The sequence below is a fragment of the Bemisia tabaci genome, chromosome 3 (assembly GCF_918797505.1).
Source record: "Bemisia tabaci chromosome 3, PGI_BMITA_v3".
Lineage (NCBI taxonomy): Eukaryota > Metazoa > Arthropoda > Insecta > Hemiptera > Aleyrodidae > Bemisia > Bemisia tabaci.
The window spans coordinates 38363505-38379235 of record NC_092795.1 but is presented as its reverse complement, the minus strand read 5'-3'; the positions used below and the strand labels follow the sequence as shown (position 1 = coordinate 38379235).

General features: G+C 38.2%; 1 protein-coding gene across 2 annotated transcripts; it reads right to left on the bottom strand.

Annotated features, from left to right (window-relative positions):
- Positions 1-85: 85 nt before the first annotated feature.
- Positions 86-15513, bottom strand: LOC109038991 (beta-hexosaminidase subunit beta). Of its 2 annotated transcripts, XM_072298327.1 has the most exons (10): positions 15357-15513; positions 14155-14231; positions 9346-9671; positions 8416-8623; positions 7629-7762; positions 6424-6629; positions 5725-5840; positions 4666-4858; positions 4082-4301; positions 86-3025 (listed from the first exon to the last, which is right to left on the bottom strand). In XM_072298327.1, the coding sequence occupies exons 1-10, from the start codon at positions 15362-15364 to the stop codon at positions 2432-2434; spliced, it is 2082 nt and encodes a 693-aa protein (XP_072154428.1). In that variant the 5' UTR covers positions 15365-15513; the 3' UTR covers positions 86-2431. The 2 variants fall into 2 exon arrangements, with proteins under 2 accessions (XP_072154428.1, XP_072154429.1); XM_072298328.1 differs by lacking the exon at positions 14155-14231 and having other exon boundaries at positions 15357-15509.
- Between the last annotated feature and the right edge of the window lie 218 nt (positions 15514-15731).

The window sequence follows — 15731 nt, the reverse complement described above, 5'->3', positions numbered from 1 at the left end:
GCTCTAGCAAGGTGAATGTAATGAGTGTAGAGTTACCTACGCTTCCATTCCATTCGCCCTGAATGATACGAAAACAATATCCCATTGTCGAAATAAGATGATGATTGTTTTTTCTATGAGCGGAATGTTTCAATTTATACATTGGGATACGTGAGATGATGCAACTTGTTTTTACCTTGCAATTATAAATTGAATATCTAAACAAGTTTTATCCTCACTCCCAATAAACTATAAATTCTAGATGAAAATCACCTTTGTAAATTTAATTTTTTTCATTACTTCAGTAACTTTATAGTAAGGAATGAAAGCTGCAAAATCCTAGCAACATTGCGGTGATCCAAGATTGCGCGAGAGGTCTGAGATAATACATGAGGATTGCGCGAAAAAGGCAGAAGGATTGCGCGAATAGAAACCTCAACATCTGCTACAGGAATGTGGGAATTTAAAATGAAGTTAATTAAAATAGAAGCTTGGCAAAGCAGGAAACGGTTGTAAAATAATCGCACTTTTATTTTAACGATAGTTTATGTTAGTTTGTTGACAAGTCATCGATGTCTTACCTTCTGATGATCTATGAAGTGAAAATATTGAATAATAGTCGTGGGTATAAAGAGTGTTCCTAATTTTTCTCTGAAAAAATATTTAAACTGGAGAAATGAGGTAACGGTTGGAATGCTCAATGCTCATACTGCGTCGAAACACAACATAGACCTTGAAAGCTCTATTATTCGATGACGCGAGTTCAAATAATCGCGCCAAACACATTGCGGCGGGCGTTGAACGTATATTAGCGCCTGCAAGACTTGAGGAATACTTCATGCATTGCGTCAAGTGCCCATAATAGCGCCTACAAGACTGCATGAATACTTCTCGCATTGCGCCAAACGCAGTGCGCAGTCGGTCAGTTGGCGTGAAACGCATACTAGCGCTTACAAGACTGTAGAACTGCTGTATGACCGTGTGTCATCATTTTTGACTCTCTGCTCCAGTTTTTACTATGGTAATTTAAAAGGAATAAATATTTATCCTCAATGTAACAATTCAGAAACTCGGATGGTATTCAATTTTTTTTTTGTTACATTCAACGAAAAAAGAACGAACGAAAGTATCGCGTCGAAATTTTCGATACTTTCATCTGGAATCATTTAGGTATATACGCGGCAACTTTTCAGAAGAAGTGTGTGTAGCTATTAAACATTTATTAAAAATAAAATATAAAAGTGGTGCATAACGTTGCAATCAGAGATGAATGTAGCTTTCTTTTGGGTGCATCCGTCGGGTTTTGAATCCATCCATCTCTCAAGAAACTTCTACATGGTTGTTTTACGATTTTTACTTGTAGTTTTTTTCCAGTGGTGAACGAGTTGAAGTAGTTTTCCTTTATGAAAGCTTTCTGGGCCATTCGTACTGCAAAGGCTATCCACCGAAGAGAGACAGTTTGACGTATCTCTGCTAAACGGAACCAGAGGCAGGTGGGAAAGAAGGGGTGTGCTCGTTAAATAAGAGTCGTTAGAATGAGTAGGAATTATAAAGCTTTGCTCCATGACCGCTTGCTCTATGATCGAGAGGTCCTGGGTTCGATTCCTGGTCAGAGTGACTTGAGTTTGAATACCTCAAACAACGGTTATCTGGGACTGGCTTGATTAGGCATGGAGGATGAGGGGTGGAACTTTAGGGACGGCAAAGCGCAATAGTATCCCTCGTGGGATATCTAAGGTGTAAACAAAAAAAAATAAGGGGCCAGTGACGTCGCCTTCGACGACCTGACTTGACGAGCTCAACGATGCCACATTAACTCATGAGCCCTGTCCACAACGTTAGTGTCTCGCGCCCACGGCTCATGAGCTAGCATACGATTGGCGCTTGGTTCCGTTTGATTTAATGTCTAATCCCGCTTGTTCATTTCCCTAAAAAAAGTCACCCCCACATTTACATTGTTTCTTATCCAGCTCACCACGAGCGCACCCCATATTTCCCACACATTTCTAGTTCCGTTTATAGCAAAATACGTCCTATTGCTCAAGTATGCCGTCCATAAGATGTCATCGTATTCGACGTCATGACCGAAGAATATGCTTGATTGGGCTCCTCCGGAAAGAAGGCTTTTACATATGAGGCCTTATATCATATAAGGCCTCGTTATATTAAGTTATATGTAACAATGGCGGATGAAAAAAATTACCTTTTCGAAACACGCTTAAAAAACTGTTTAGGTCACACAAAACTTTAAAATGTTTGCCTCTGGCATAATGCAATGATCTCGAAGATCACATCACAAGTATTTTATCAAAATTTTCTCGGTGCCAAAACAGTTTTTTGAACGTGTTTCAAAAAGGTAATTTTTCACATCCGCCATTGTTACGTATAAGTCTTCATATGTGGTATGTGTTTTTATGTTATAATGGTTTACATAGATATTGAAGTAACTCATCTAATTAGAAGCTCTGAGAAACCTAAAATACGAAAAAAACTCAAAAAGTGACTCCACAAAGGAGCCCTCACTCTCCGGCTTGGAGACGTCGGAGGGGGCCTTGGTTGGTGCCTGCGGCTTGGGGGTCTCTCGAGTTTGCGTCTCTGTGTCCACCTCTCGAGTTTGTGTCTCGGCGTCCACCTTTCGAGTCTGCGTCTCGGCGTCCACCTCGCGAGTGGAAGCACCAGTGTCTTCTGCGAGAGGGATGACGGGACAATATCCAGGGCCGTTGGGCGGGGCGGCCGGGACCCCGCGGCGCTTGAGCCTGCAGGCGTGCTCTTCAATCCGGGCCCCAGCGGCAGCCTCGGAGTCCGGCGTGTAGGTCCAGAGGCGCTCGGCCGCCGCGCAGGCTCGCGGCCAGATGTGCGGCGAGAGGTTCGACTCGTCAACCCACTCGCCCCAGACGCTGACCTCGCCGCCCACCACCAGGGACTTCTGCCGCGGCGTCCCGTTGAACTCCAGGATGTCGCACTTGTAGTAGTCGTGCCACTTCCTCTCCAGCATGTTCAGATACCAGCAGCCGGAGTAGACCGCCTTGAAGCCCCGGGATACGACCTGGTAACATCATCATCGGACTGAGTTTATCAGAGAGGAACCAAATTTTCCGCCTTGTTACAGAACCACTTTTCTCATGTGCACTATTCATTTAAGATACGTTGTTTTGAAATAGAGCCAATAACTTGGTTATTTTCTCATTAGCTCAGTCCCATTATCGTACAACTTAACATGTAATTTATGAAGTGATTGGATTCACAAATTCTATCTAAGTTGCTTAGCGGATAACATGTTAAAACAAAAAAACGCAGAGGTAACGGTTGTTGACGGAGTTGTAAACTGTGTATGGTGCAACTGGAAAGTATGGGATTCGATCGTCGAAGCTGGTGACTGGATCGCCATATCACCTTCAGGGGCGATCCATTCATCAAAAGTTGGCGGTCGGATTGCCAATTTTTGCCGATTTCATTTCTCGCTAAGATTAATCTGTTAGCAATCGGTTCAACAATCAACCGATTAAGGAAGATTCGAAATAGAGATAGCACAGAAAAATCAACTTCAGACATGGGTTCTACCGAATGGCAACACCTAAGCATTTTGGGTGTGTACCAGCACTAACCTTCACAATACCAGTAATCAGGACACAGCCAGTATAACTATACCCAAAATCTAGGTAACCCCGGTTTGCCAACCTTTTTTTCTTGGCATGAACACTGAGCTGGTTTTCACGTGACATTATTTCAAGAGGAACCAAAACTTATGGACTTATTTTTCATGAATGAATTCATCCTTTACGCAAGTAAATCAGCACAAATTCAATTGCGAAATGACGTACAATTTCTAGCTATATTTTGCCCTCCGATGGTGATAAAATTATTTTTTGTTTCAACAATTGAAATGCCCAAGTTTTGGATTTGAGTTTTCAGTCACAATTAAGGCCAAAAATTTTTTTGCTTATTGCATAACTTCAGAAGTATTCTTCCATAAAATGTCATGCAAAAATTCACTAACTATAAGTTTTCCTATAGAAGTGCAAATCCAAATGGGATTTTTGACCGAAATCAAAATGAGTATTCTCAATCTCATCAATATCCAAATACCCTATTTTTAACTCACCGGTTGGATGGTGTAAGTGCTTTCAACCTTCCAAACTTGGATCACTGTGTCTTTGTTCAAGGGCAAGCCCGTCTCCAAAATTTCCTCCCAAAACATGGATTTTAAGCCAAGCTTGTTGTTAATATCCAGCACCCTCTGGTAAAACAATCTTTTCAGGCTTGTTATATCTTGACTGTCGTTGCTCTTAGCCATAAAATCTGCTATCAGCTTGTTGTCCTCCCTGAAATGCGAGAGAAATAGGTCGTAATCATGCTCACTTCGATAAAATTTTGTCATATATGTAAAAATCTAGATACGTGAGTGGCTGTGATAAAGACTCCTCATTTATAAACTGCTCTGTGCATCATTTTCAAATGATGACTTATCCGTTTATATTGACCTTTGAGGATTGCTAGTTGAATACATGCTGACCGCAATTGGCCTACCAAAATGTACGCATTTGATGGAATATCCTACTACATGCGTGGCCTTCAGCATCGTGGCTTCGAAAGCTAGAAAATGATATAATTAGTTTTTTTTTTAAGTTTTTATTATAATTTTTATTAGTTTTTATAAAATTCACTTAACTGTCTAGGCATACTTACCAGCATCTCGTATTTAGTTCATCACCTCCTAGGTGCACATACTTGTCTTTAAAGACGGAGGCTATTTCCGCGAAAAAATCCCTGAGAAAGACATAGGTTTCTGTCTTGGTAGGGTCCATGGGTCCGTACTCATTCGTAGAGGAACATCTAGTTAGCAGACCATCCACGCCTTCGCCCCAAGATCGAGCATGGCCTATGGACGTAATTAAAAGACATAGAACCTAAAAGTCAAAATACTTGCGGTCTGTTGAATTTTTTTTAAATATTTGGGCATCCCTTGTAAAAATATGATACATCATCCATAATGATTTTCATGAGATCATGAGAAGTATGAATAAATCTTCAATGATTATCACGACAGTATTGCTCGATTGTTACGGGACCCGTTGTAGTTTCTTTACCTAGAAACTCGCTAATTCTGACTCGGAAATTCTAGGTAAAGAAACGAAGAGTGGACTACATCACACTTTGTCAACCCTATAGTGAGGTGCGTTGAAGATCTCTGCGTAAGGTCCCCCTGATAATCGGTTGAACATCATGATTATGTTTTTTTTACGAGGGTGTCATATTCTGCTGTTTCAATTTGTAAGTACTTGAATAAAAACTACAATGAGGCTTTTACAAATTTTTAACATAATGTCACTCCTATAAGTTAATGGAATAAGGATATGCATGCGATGTATATTCATACGTATGATGATGCGCCCGAAAAAAAGGGTCGTAAATCTTTCATTCCTTGGATTTTTGCCCAACCCTAAACTGTAAGAGATGCCACCTAAAAACGGTTATTTTCAGGACAATCATTTGGGTCGCCAAACCAAACGATTGGAACTAAAGATGTCGTCAGCCATATGCTTACTCAACTAAAATTTAACTCATTATCAGTAAATGGTTCCCTTACTGGAATTCCTCCTTTGATGACATATTACAAAATTTTTTGACTGCATGGTAAATGGATAATTCATGAAAACTACTGAGAATAAGGTGGAGTACAAGGAGAAGAATAAAATTAGGTTGATCAAATAATAATTCAGAGCTCGTGTATAGAATGACAATTACCTGGCACGTCGAATTCCGGAATCACGCGTATACCACGATCACGCGCGTAGTCAATTATAGCCAATACGTCACAGGGTGTGTACACAGCCAATTCAGATTGGTATGCTCCTTTGGCACTACAAAAGTATTATACTGAGAACTAATAAAACATATTTTTTTTCAGAGTGATTAAGATTTAACATAGACGAAAAAGTAAAATTTGTGTTGATTGTATTTATTGCGAAAGACATTTACATTATCGGAAACACATCGATGATTACTAGAAAAATACATATATCGCATAATCCAAAAAACCTCATCAGTAAAATGATAAACTCCAAAAAATATCCTCTTGATTTTGAAGAGGGTTAAACTATTTAAACCTAGCAATCTAGAAAATGCGTAATTTAAAAAAAAAACAATCAATTTTTCCTCTAATTATATGTACTTGTAAAAATTCACAATACGTTGTACAGAAATTGCAGTTATATTTTTGTAAAAAATTGAATTGTTAAAATTAGTTTTGAAAACCAAGGAGGTTAGGACCAAGGTTAACCAAGGTTTGTTAGTTAGGAGTTACCTATCTTCTCCTGGGATCTGGGACGACGTATTGATCCATTAGGTTTTGTCTTTTATTTAGTTCTTGTTTCAGGGCACAAAATAAATATCTTGGTAATTCTCACAGGTAAAAAATAATTTTGAAAAAGAGCGTATGCTAACCTCAGCTCAGGAAAGAGGATGCTCCGGTACGGGAACGACTGGTCGTCGACGATATGCCAATGGAATATGTTCATCTTAGAATAAGCCATCCCATCCAGCACACGGAGAATCTCAGGCACAGGGAAGAAATGTCGAGAGGTGTCTAAGAGGAGACCGCGATAGGGAAATCGAGGAGAATCTTCTATCAAAACTCCTTGCAGTATGAACTGGAAGTAAGGGTAGATTCTCTTAAAAGCAACCATTGCAATTAAGTTTTGCAATCTAAATATTAGAAAGGAACTATGTCAAACTTTGAAGTAAAATTGGTGCGAGATGAGTCCAAAAGCCCGATTAACCTGCTGTTAGCTCCTACGATACAAAAGACCAAGATCATGCACTGGGTTTTAAGTATCCAGCAAGTAAACTTTAAACTCATTTATACATAAACTCGTATGGGCGAGCATATCTCTTGACTCAATTTCCTCTAATTTTACTTTTTCTGCTTAGCTAGGTCGTAATAGTCTTATTACATTTATCATCAAAAGTAAACGGTGTAATGTATTATGTAATATTTGACATTAGAAATACGTAAAAATTGTAGAAAACAAAGGGACAGTATAAGGCTCCGCCTGTAACTGTTCGTATTGTCTAAAGTTATACGTTTATTGCTACTAGTTAATTTCCTGGGTTGTAAAAGTTCAAGATACTTGGTGTATTCTTTACCTACAAGAGAGAAGTTGCATAAACCTGCAGATTTTATTCAATTATTTCCATAAGCTGAGCTAATCCGAGATAAAATAATCCCAGGCCATGCAGACTAACACGAGATACTTAATCAAGGTTAGCGGAGCAATTTCATTGTTCTTTTATTCGCTGAAACTTCTTTCTAAAACAGCCTTAAAGTAAATTTAATTCCAATATAAAATCACTCACTGCGAACTCTTAGTCTAGTTTGTCTGTCTTTTTTCTTCGCAATGTCTTAAAAAATCCAAGTTCTTAATCCTCGATCTTCCTTAAAAATCCGTATAACTTTCAAATAAAAAACTCCTTCAAAAAGAATGAACACCACACCATGCTCGCGGACTGTAAGAGTTGCATAAAAGGAAATTGGAGGAGAAATATAATCGCTGACGATATGAATTACAATCTACAGCTCACGTCTTGACTTTTTGGATGAAAGGAACGGAGATAAACAAATACGTTTGCACATAGCTCAGAATACTTACCACACGTCCTTCTTTATGTGGTACAAGCATCTGAGAAAATGATTCAAGTCCTCTGAGTATGCCCCAAACTGAATCGGCTGATAGATTATCTTCAGGCATGTCATTTAATGAATGATGAGCCACAGTTAGTTGATCTTCAAATAAAAGAATATTATTCCAGTTTTAAATTTTAGAATGCGTGAATGGAAAAATACTAAAAATGACTAGGTAAGAACCAGGAAATATGAACTCAGTTAACCTCCGTGTAGGTAACTAGGATGATAGAATAATGTTGGGTTCACTGTGGTCTGTGGAGAAGATATCAAGTTCCAAAAAAACCAAAAATTAAAATTATAGTATTGTAAGCAAACGAAACCCCAGCTGAGTATTCCAGTTCTCTTATAGCTGATATCGACTTACACCGAAAATCATTGGATTTTATTTTGTGACTCTTACAATTTTTTATGTGTTTTTCTAGCTTTAAATCCCTCGCGCCTATAATAGTGTGGATCGAGCGCTATTGTACTATGCTGTCACTTACCGTATTAGGGCCAAAAATCTAGTGGAATTTCTCCCTCAGAATAAGCATACATCCGTAATTTAGTGGAAGTACAAACCGATGATGAGAGTACAAATATATAGGTGGTAACACTCGCAAATTTCTTACATTTTATTTACTAACTTATTTTTTAATGAAAATTCCTACAAAATCACGCATTGATTTTTTACGCATATACAATTTTAAGAGGGGCAAAGAAAGGTGATAGGTTGAGAGAGAGGACTGGAAGAAAGATAGATAACTACTTACACGATTCATCCATTTTCTCCGTTGGATACTCCTCACATGGTTTCTTCAAGTTTATTCTAAACGTTGTCAAGTTTTTCGTATTGAGCTCCGGGGCACTCTTCACTCCACGACGAGTAGAGTCAATTTTTCCATACATGACGGTCGACTTTGCAAGGACTGCATACCGCTCAAGAGCTCTGTCAATAATACTGCAGGTTTCACCCACGATCTGAAGCAGAAAAAGAGAAAAATGGGGGGGAGGGAGGGTATTTGACTTGAAGAAAATGTGGAGGGCTGTAATAAATGAACATATTGAACCAATATCAGACTATCTGCATTCTGTATTGCTTAGTTTTCTCCAATTTTATTTTTATTAAAGGAAAATTAATCAACATGACGCCGAAACACTTTCCATGAATTTCTTCAGAGTCTGAAATATGTTCCCAAAAATTTCAAGACAGATAAGTGTTCAATTTTCTTGCAAAATAATGAAACATGAAAGGAAATTAGGCAACGTTCGACGTAGTTAAAATTATGCCGGTAATCCCTTCCAATTATATCAAGTTTGACAATCAATGTGTATGGAACATTGAATCATAATGAAGAAAAGTATACAACAGGTTATCAACTTTGTCAATCAATTCTACTGGGGCATTCTGAGATAAATTGAGGTATCCCCAGACGCTAAAAAATTAGAAAAGTCAGAAAAATAGTTGCTGAAACAACAGGTTCTGGTTACATGCCTTGTTTGTAATTTGCTTTGCTCTCACAGAATGCACTGTATGGGTTTAGCCACTTCAAACGGTGTTAATATTTTCTGATATTGCCTTAAATTTAATATAGTAATATTCACATTTCATGTTACCGCAAGGTTGCAGCTTCTTACTATTAGATCAGGGTTTAAAGGGGGTAGATTCCAATATTGAAGTAGTCTTGAAAATTTGGTCTCACCTGAAACTGCAACTGATTTGTGTCGATTGTGAAGTAAAACTGGAACCGTTTTTCAAATCTAGGTTTCGGCCAAATAGAACCTTGGGTTGCAGGCCTCTCCGGTCCAAGGTTTGAGGTAGCCGCGTACAGAGTGATAAACAGGTGAAATAAAAGCCCAATGACCATCGGAAAAAACTGACAAAGATTTATAGGCGCCATACTCAGGCACTTTAACCTCATCATGATAGTATACAAGCTGATGTTCAAGCTGCTGTTGATGATGTGTTTTGATCTGATCTTAGAGACATAACGCCGTATCTCCTCTGCAAGGAAGTGCCCTCTAAGTCCTTCAAAAATTACAAAATTCACTTTAAATGTAACACTCAAAGCTTGATACACCATTCAATAAGCCTCCGCATTTTTCGAAGTTTGTATTGAAACACTTAATTAAACGCGTTTTCGCACACTTTAGTTCGTTTATTCACATGGATAAATTGATTTATCGTTCCTCGAGCAGATCAATAATTGCGTGGAAACCACGCACTCTCACAAACATGGCGCATTGGACATCCAAAAGTGAAGAAGATCGGAATTGCAGCACAGGGGCACGAGCATCGGCAGAACCGCTAAAAGAAATACTGCATATTTTGAAATCGTGAATCATTGTGGACTTTTTAAAATAATGTCACTTACACCAAACTTTATCCGGTCAAAACTTCACTATTTGTTGTACTTTCTCACTTAAAAAGATGTTTAATTCATTAAATTGAATATCAATTGTGGAAATAATTAGAGTCAGCTTGATTCTCATTTAATATTTCGGTCTGCAACTAACAGTGCAACAGGCTACTTACTCTAAGTCATAAATTTTTAATGATTCGATAACCTGACTTAAAGCTTACTAAACCTTGTCAAAGGATGTGGAATAACTGAGCTATTCATTGTAGAATCACTCCTCCAAGCTTACTAATTCGTCAGTGATTCTTGATGATTACTTCAATATCATGTACTGGAGGCTCACGAGGAAGAGGTTGGAGTATTGAGGAGATGACGCGCCTGTATTAGCAAAGCTAATACTCATTGTCGTTTCAACTTATCTATCAATGTTCAAAAAAGTTTGCGCATCCATCTACCCACCACCGCGCCGCGCCGTTACAATTATCGAGTCAGTTGACACATTCTTATCTCGTTTTTTTTTCCTTTTAAAAATTGGAACGAGTTGAAAGCACTCAACGACCATGGCTTAACACAAATCGTTTCTTCAAATTTAATTGAGAGGCATGCGGTAAAACAACGTATCCAAATGAACTTGACCTATCAAATACGATTTTGAGAATTCTCTGCAGATTTTAAACCGCCGCACAGATCGAGTCAATAGGAGAGGTTGGACAAAATTTGGAAACTTTAAAAACTTTAAACGCTATAAACTCCGTTTATACCCAATTTTGAGGCTCTAAAAGTGGTTCCATTGGTTTCCTCGTGAAATTTTCCTCCGGACGAGTAGAATCAAATAAGTTTTGCTCTTGGAGCCATCGTTTTTTAAAAAAGTGACTTTAGTTATTTTAAAACTTCAGCATGTTTTCTGAAGTCCTCATACTCTTGGAAAGTCGATTTTAATAGTGGTCAATCTTCGTTTTCAACAGAAAATTTTTTTTGGCCTCTTTCATCACTGGAAGTTAAATTTTTTGTCCGTACCGTAAACCAACTAAACAGGCTTGTTTTCCTATCAATACGTGCGATAATAATACCGTTTTAAGTTTTTTTGCACTCATAGAGCTATATTCTTGTAGAAGAATAAAACAAAATATCCTTCAAACTTTTTACTTTCAAAATTTAGCCCCCAAATTGCTCCAAAGTCCGATTTCTAGAATTTTGCGCCATCATTTTTCTCCTAAAAAAGCCAGGAAATGTAATTAAACGCTTAATTTTAATTAATTTCTTTAGAACTAACTTAGAAGATGTGGTAGACAACTTCAGACGAAAAAGAGGACTCTAAGTTCCAAAAGACAAAATGAAAAAAATAAAAAGATGGCGATCCTTATGCAATCATCGAAAAAAAAGCCTCCTTCTTCTAAGTCGCGTCGTACTAAAAAAAAATACGTCTCTCTTTTTTTTTAAATTCCAAATTTTGGTGATAGATAAAATAAAGTATAGTGGGATGATCTATCAAACAGCGCACCGATTTTTGGATGACTTTCGCATTTTGTCCGTACTTACCGTAGACCCGGCCGCATCGCGCGTCAGCTACGGGCTACGATACCAGACGGCTACGGGCTACGGTACGGACGGCTACGGTGCGGACAAATCGTGTGATTATTGGCAATGGTGCTCGGGCATATTCACGCATGTGGTTGAAATTCTGGATTTGAGGTTAAGATATCAGAGCGTATCAAAAAATACCAAAATTCGAGAGTTTGAAGTGATTTATGCATTAAAAAGGTAGGTATACGGTAAGGACATCCTAGATGGTCGTTAAACCTAGAAACTCATAAAAAACGGTCAAAAGAGCGACGCCAAGAATGGCACAATTTGGGCCAGAAGGGATTTTTCTGAAACCGGGCCCAAATGATACCTTATGATACCCTAAAACTCTGGTAAAAATTTTAGCTTGAGTATACGCACCGTTTTTGAGAAATGGGGGGGGGGCAAAGTTGCCAAATCGCCATCATTCTGGACAGCATTTTTACAGCAAAAAGACGGGAAAAATGGACGAAAAAGTTACACTATTGATGGGTTTGGGCTGTAAATGTTCTTATTGAGCCCCCGTGCATGTAACTGTGTTCAGTTTTAAAAATTTTGGACGTACAGTGGTCCAAAATGGGGAGAAATCGTGGACAGATAAGGATTCTTTGTCATTCTTTGGGCTGTAAATGTTCTTATTGAGCCCCCGTGCATGTAACTGTGTTCAGTTTTAAAAATTTTGGACGTACAGTGGTCCAAAATGGGGAGAAATCGTGGACAGATAAGGATTCTTTGTCAAACTTTAAAAATGGAAGTAAAATTGTTGGTCTCCTGCAGAGATCATGTGGAACAATGTTCTTATCGGTCTTCAATGCATTCAATTGAGTTCAGTTTATCACATTTTCATCGCACAATGGTTCAAAATGGAAAATCAGTGGACAAATTAAGATCTTCTGCCTAACTTTTTAAAAATGATGTACGACTATTGGTCCCCTGCAGAGATCATGGGGAACAATGTTCTTATCAATGCATTCAATTGGGTTCAGTTTATCAAATTTTCATCGCACAATGGTCCAAAATGGGAAATTAGTGGACAAATTAAGATCTTCTGTTGAAATTTTTGAAAAATAACATGAAACTATGAGGTTCTTCACTAGATTCGAAAGAAGTAAATTCAAAATAAGTTAGTAGCCAATAAAAGCTATCCATGTTCACTGTTTTGAACTGAACAAATGAGGTCTGGAAACGGTAATTCAGGAGGAACTTAGCTTTTGGATCCTTAAAATCCGGCTAACTGGGTGGTTTTTGTCCTAGTTAGTTGTCAGAGAATAATTGTAGTTAGAATAATACTTTACAATAAATCCTTTCTAAGGATTTAGGAAAGGTTAGGTTAGGTTAGGTTAGATTTCAACAGAAGATCTTAATTTGTCCACTAATTTCCCATTTTGGACCATTGTGCGATGAAAATTTGATAAACTGAACCCAATTGAATGCTTTGATAAGAACATTGTTCCCCATGATCTCTGCAGGGGACCAATAGTCGTACATCATTTTTAAAAAGTTAGGCAGAAGAACTTAATTTGTCCACTGATTTCCCATTTTGGACCATTGTGCGATGAAAATTTGATAAACTGAACTCAATTGAATGCATTGAAGACCGATAAGAACATTGTTCCACATGATCTCTGCAGGAGACCAACAATTTTACTTCCATTTTTAAAAAGTTTGACAAAGAATCCTTATCTGTCCACGATTTCTCCCCATTTTGGACCACTGTACGTCCAAAATTTTTAAAACTGAACACAGTTACATGCACGGGGGCTCAATAAGAACATTTACAGCCCAAACCCATCAATAGTGTAACTTTTTCGTCCATTTTTCCCGTCTTTTTGCTGTAAAAATGCTGTCCAGAATGATGGCGATTTGGCAACTTTGCCCCCCCCCCCATTTCTCAAAAACGGTGCGTATACTCAAGCTAAAATTTTTACCAGAGTTTTAGGGTATCATAAGGTATCATTTGGGCCCGGTTTCAGAAAAATCCCTTCTGGCCCAAATTGTGCCAAAAAACGGTCGTTTTTGGCGTCGCTCTTTACTGTTTCACTGCGGGTTTTTTTCCTCTGCTCGACATCAGCGTGTGATAGTCACGATAACGCAAAAAAAGTAAACAAAGTTCATAAGTGCTGCACTCTAACGGACGAAATGATGCTGAAAAAAGGGGGCTACGGTACAGGACGCGAATTCCGCAGACAAGGCTGCTTGACGCAAAGACGGTCAATATTTTCACTTATTTGGATTAATATAACTGAAAATAATAAGTTAGGTACAAGTTGAGTGTGAATTTACAGCAGAAGTGGAAGTATTTAGATGCAAGATGATGGTTATGTAGCGTTAAAGTTGCGCACTTGAGTCACAGACAGGCTACGGCACAGGACATTTCAGCTGTTTAGGGCCAAAATTCTGATATTTAATGGCAAAAACTGCCTAAAACGATGTTGGGATCTGATTAAGCGTAAAATTTTGAACAAATTTAAAAAAAAAGGTCAGATTTTTCCATTTTGAAGGGCTAAAAAGTCGACAGACATGGTAGAGCAAAACTTATTTGATTCTACTCGGACGTACCCCTTGAAATTAAAAATGTGACGAAATTACCATCAAAATTTGCAGTTTTAGTCAAATATTCCATGTCCGACCTCTCCGATTGACTCGATCCAGTGTATGCGCCGGTCCTAAAATAAAAATAATTTCCATTATATTTTTTGCATTAAAAGAGAGATATGAGTAACTAATAGCCAGAACAGCCCAAGATTGAAATGAATCTGATATTTTTCAATCGAATTAATGGCTCTGTTACACTAAAGCCCCCCCCCCCGCCCCCCTCCCCCCTCCGACAGAAATAACAGAAAGGGACGCTGCCTTTTTTCGAGGTCAACAGCGGCAAACGAATCAAACAATGGACATTATTATTTTTAAATAACATAAATGCGTTGATTTGTTCTCAGGTTTGTGGAATTTCAACAAAAACCAACCAGGAGTAAGTTTATTCCACCTCTTTCCCGGTGAGAATTTGATCCTCTCTGGGAAATATGCGCAGTTTTCGTATATTTGAAGATGCAACCACTTGAATTCCCGATACGCGCTCTGTAAACGCTTCACCGTTGGAAAAGACTCCGTAAGGCCCCATGCATGGCCATGGTTCACCGGTTTCCCATTTATCGATGACTGAGGCTATCGAATAATGTACATGGACTTCGATTTTACAAAAATTCCGCTACCTTATTTTTAAGAGTACTTCCCATGAAATTTCAATGAGAAATTATCAGATTATATTCTTGGAAAGGCAATAAAATTGTACAAACATTGTGCGCTAATGACAGGTTGTCATCCTGCAACAAAGTAATATCTGACAGGAAATCTAAATGCCGTGCTTATTGGTAGTTTCATCACTGCATGATATACTTTCAGTTGGACTACTTTTTTCAATACGGAGCCACTACTTGAGGTTCATTTTTGAAACAATTTATGTGCCATTAGTCTCATTGCATAGGTAGATGCACTATTGAATGATCCAACATAGAGGTTCTTATTTGAAAAATGCAGTCTAATGGGGTGCTAAATTGCTGGAGCGATCGAAGCTTGTCGGCATCCAAAAAATACCGGGATGCAAGATTGCAATTTTTCAAAACAAAAAAAACACCATTGCTGTATGACGCCTACACATGGTGACCATTTTTGAAGGACTCCTTGTTGTTGTATTTAAATTTTCGCCCAGTTTAATTTAATGATGAGTAAAACTGCCATTATTTATTTGCTTTCTTTCAGTAGTGTCGTTCAATTTATGTGCATTTACTTACTTTATCATGCCGCTCACTTTATCATGAAAAAGCACACGAAATGGAAAATAAAGGTTTCTTTTCTAATCAACCGGTATCATACATTAAAAATGGAAGCGTTAGTGTCACAGGGTTAAAACACTAACAGTGAACATCCAACCGAGCAATTGGGCCGACTTACGTCTGTCGCCGCGCTTCGTATGTTTGATCACGTTGAACAAACACATTATGCTAAGTTCACCGGGTATTTTGTGGCTCATCAAAAACAACTCGTTGCCAAATCAAAAACCAGCTCAGTTACTTACGCTAACTTCGCTGCATTTTTTGAGACATTTGATGTGATCTCCTTATTTGCTATGCAGGATAAATAAATAAACGGAGAGAAAAATTACTGCT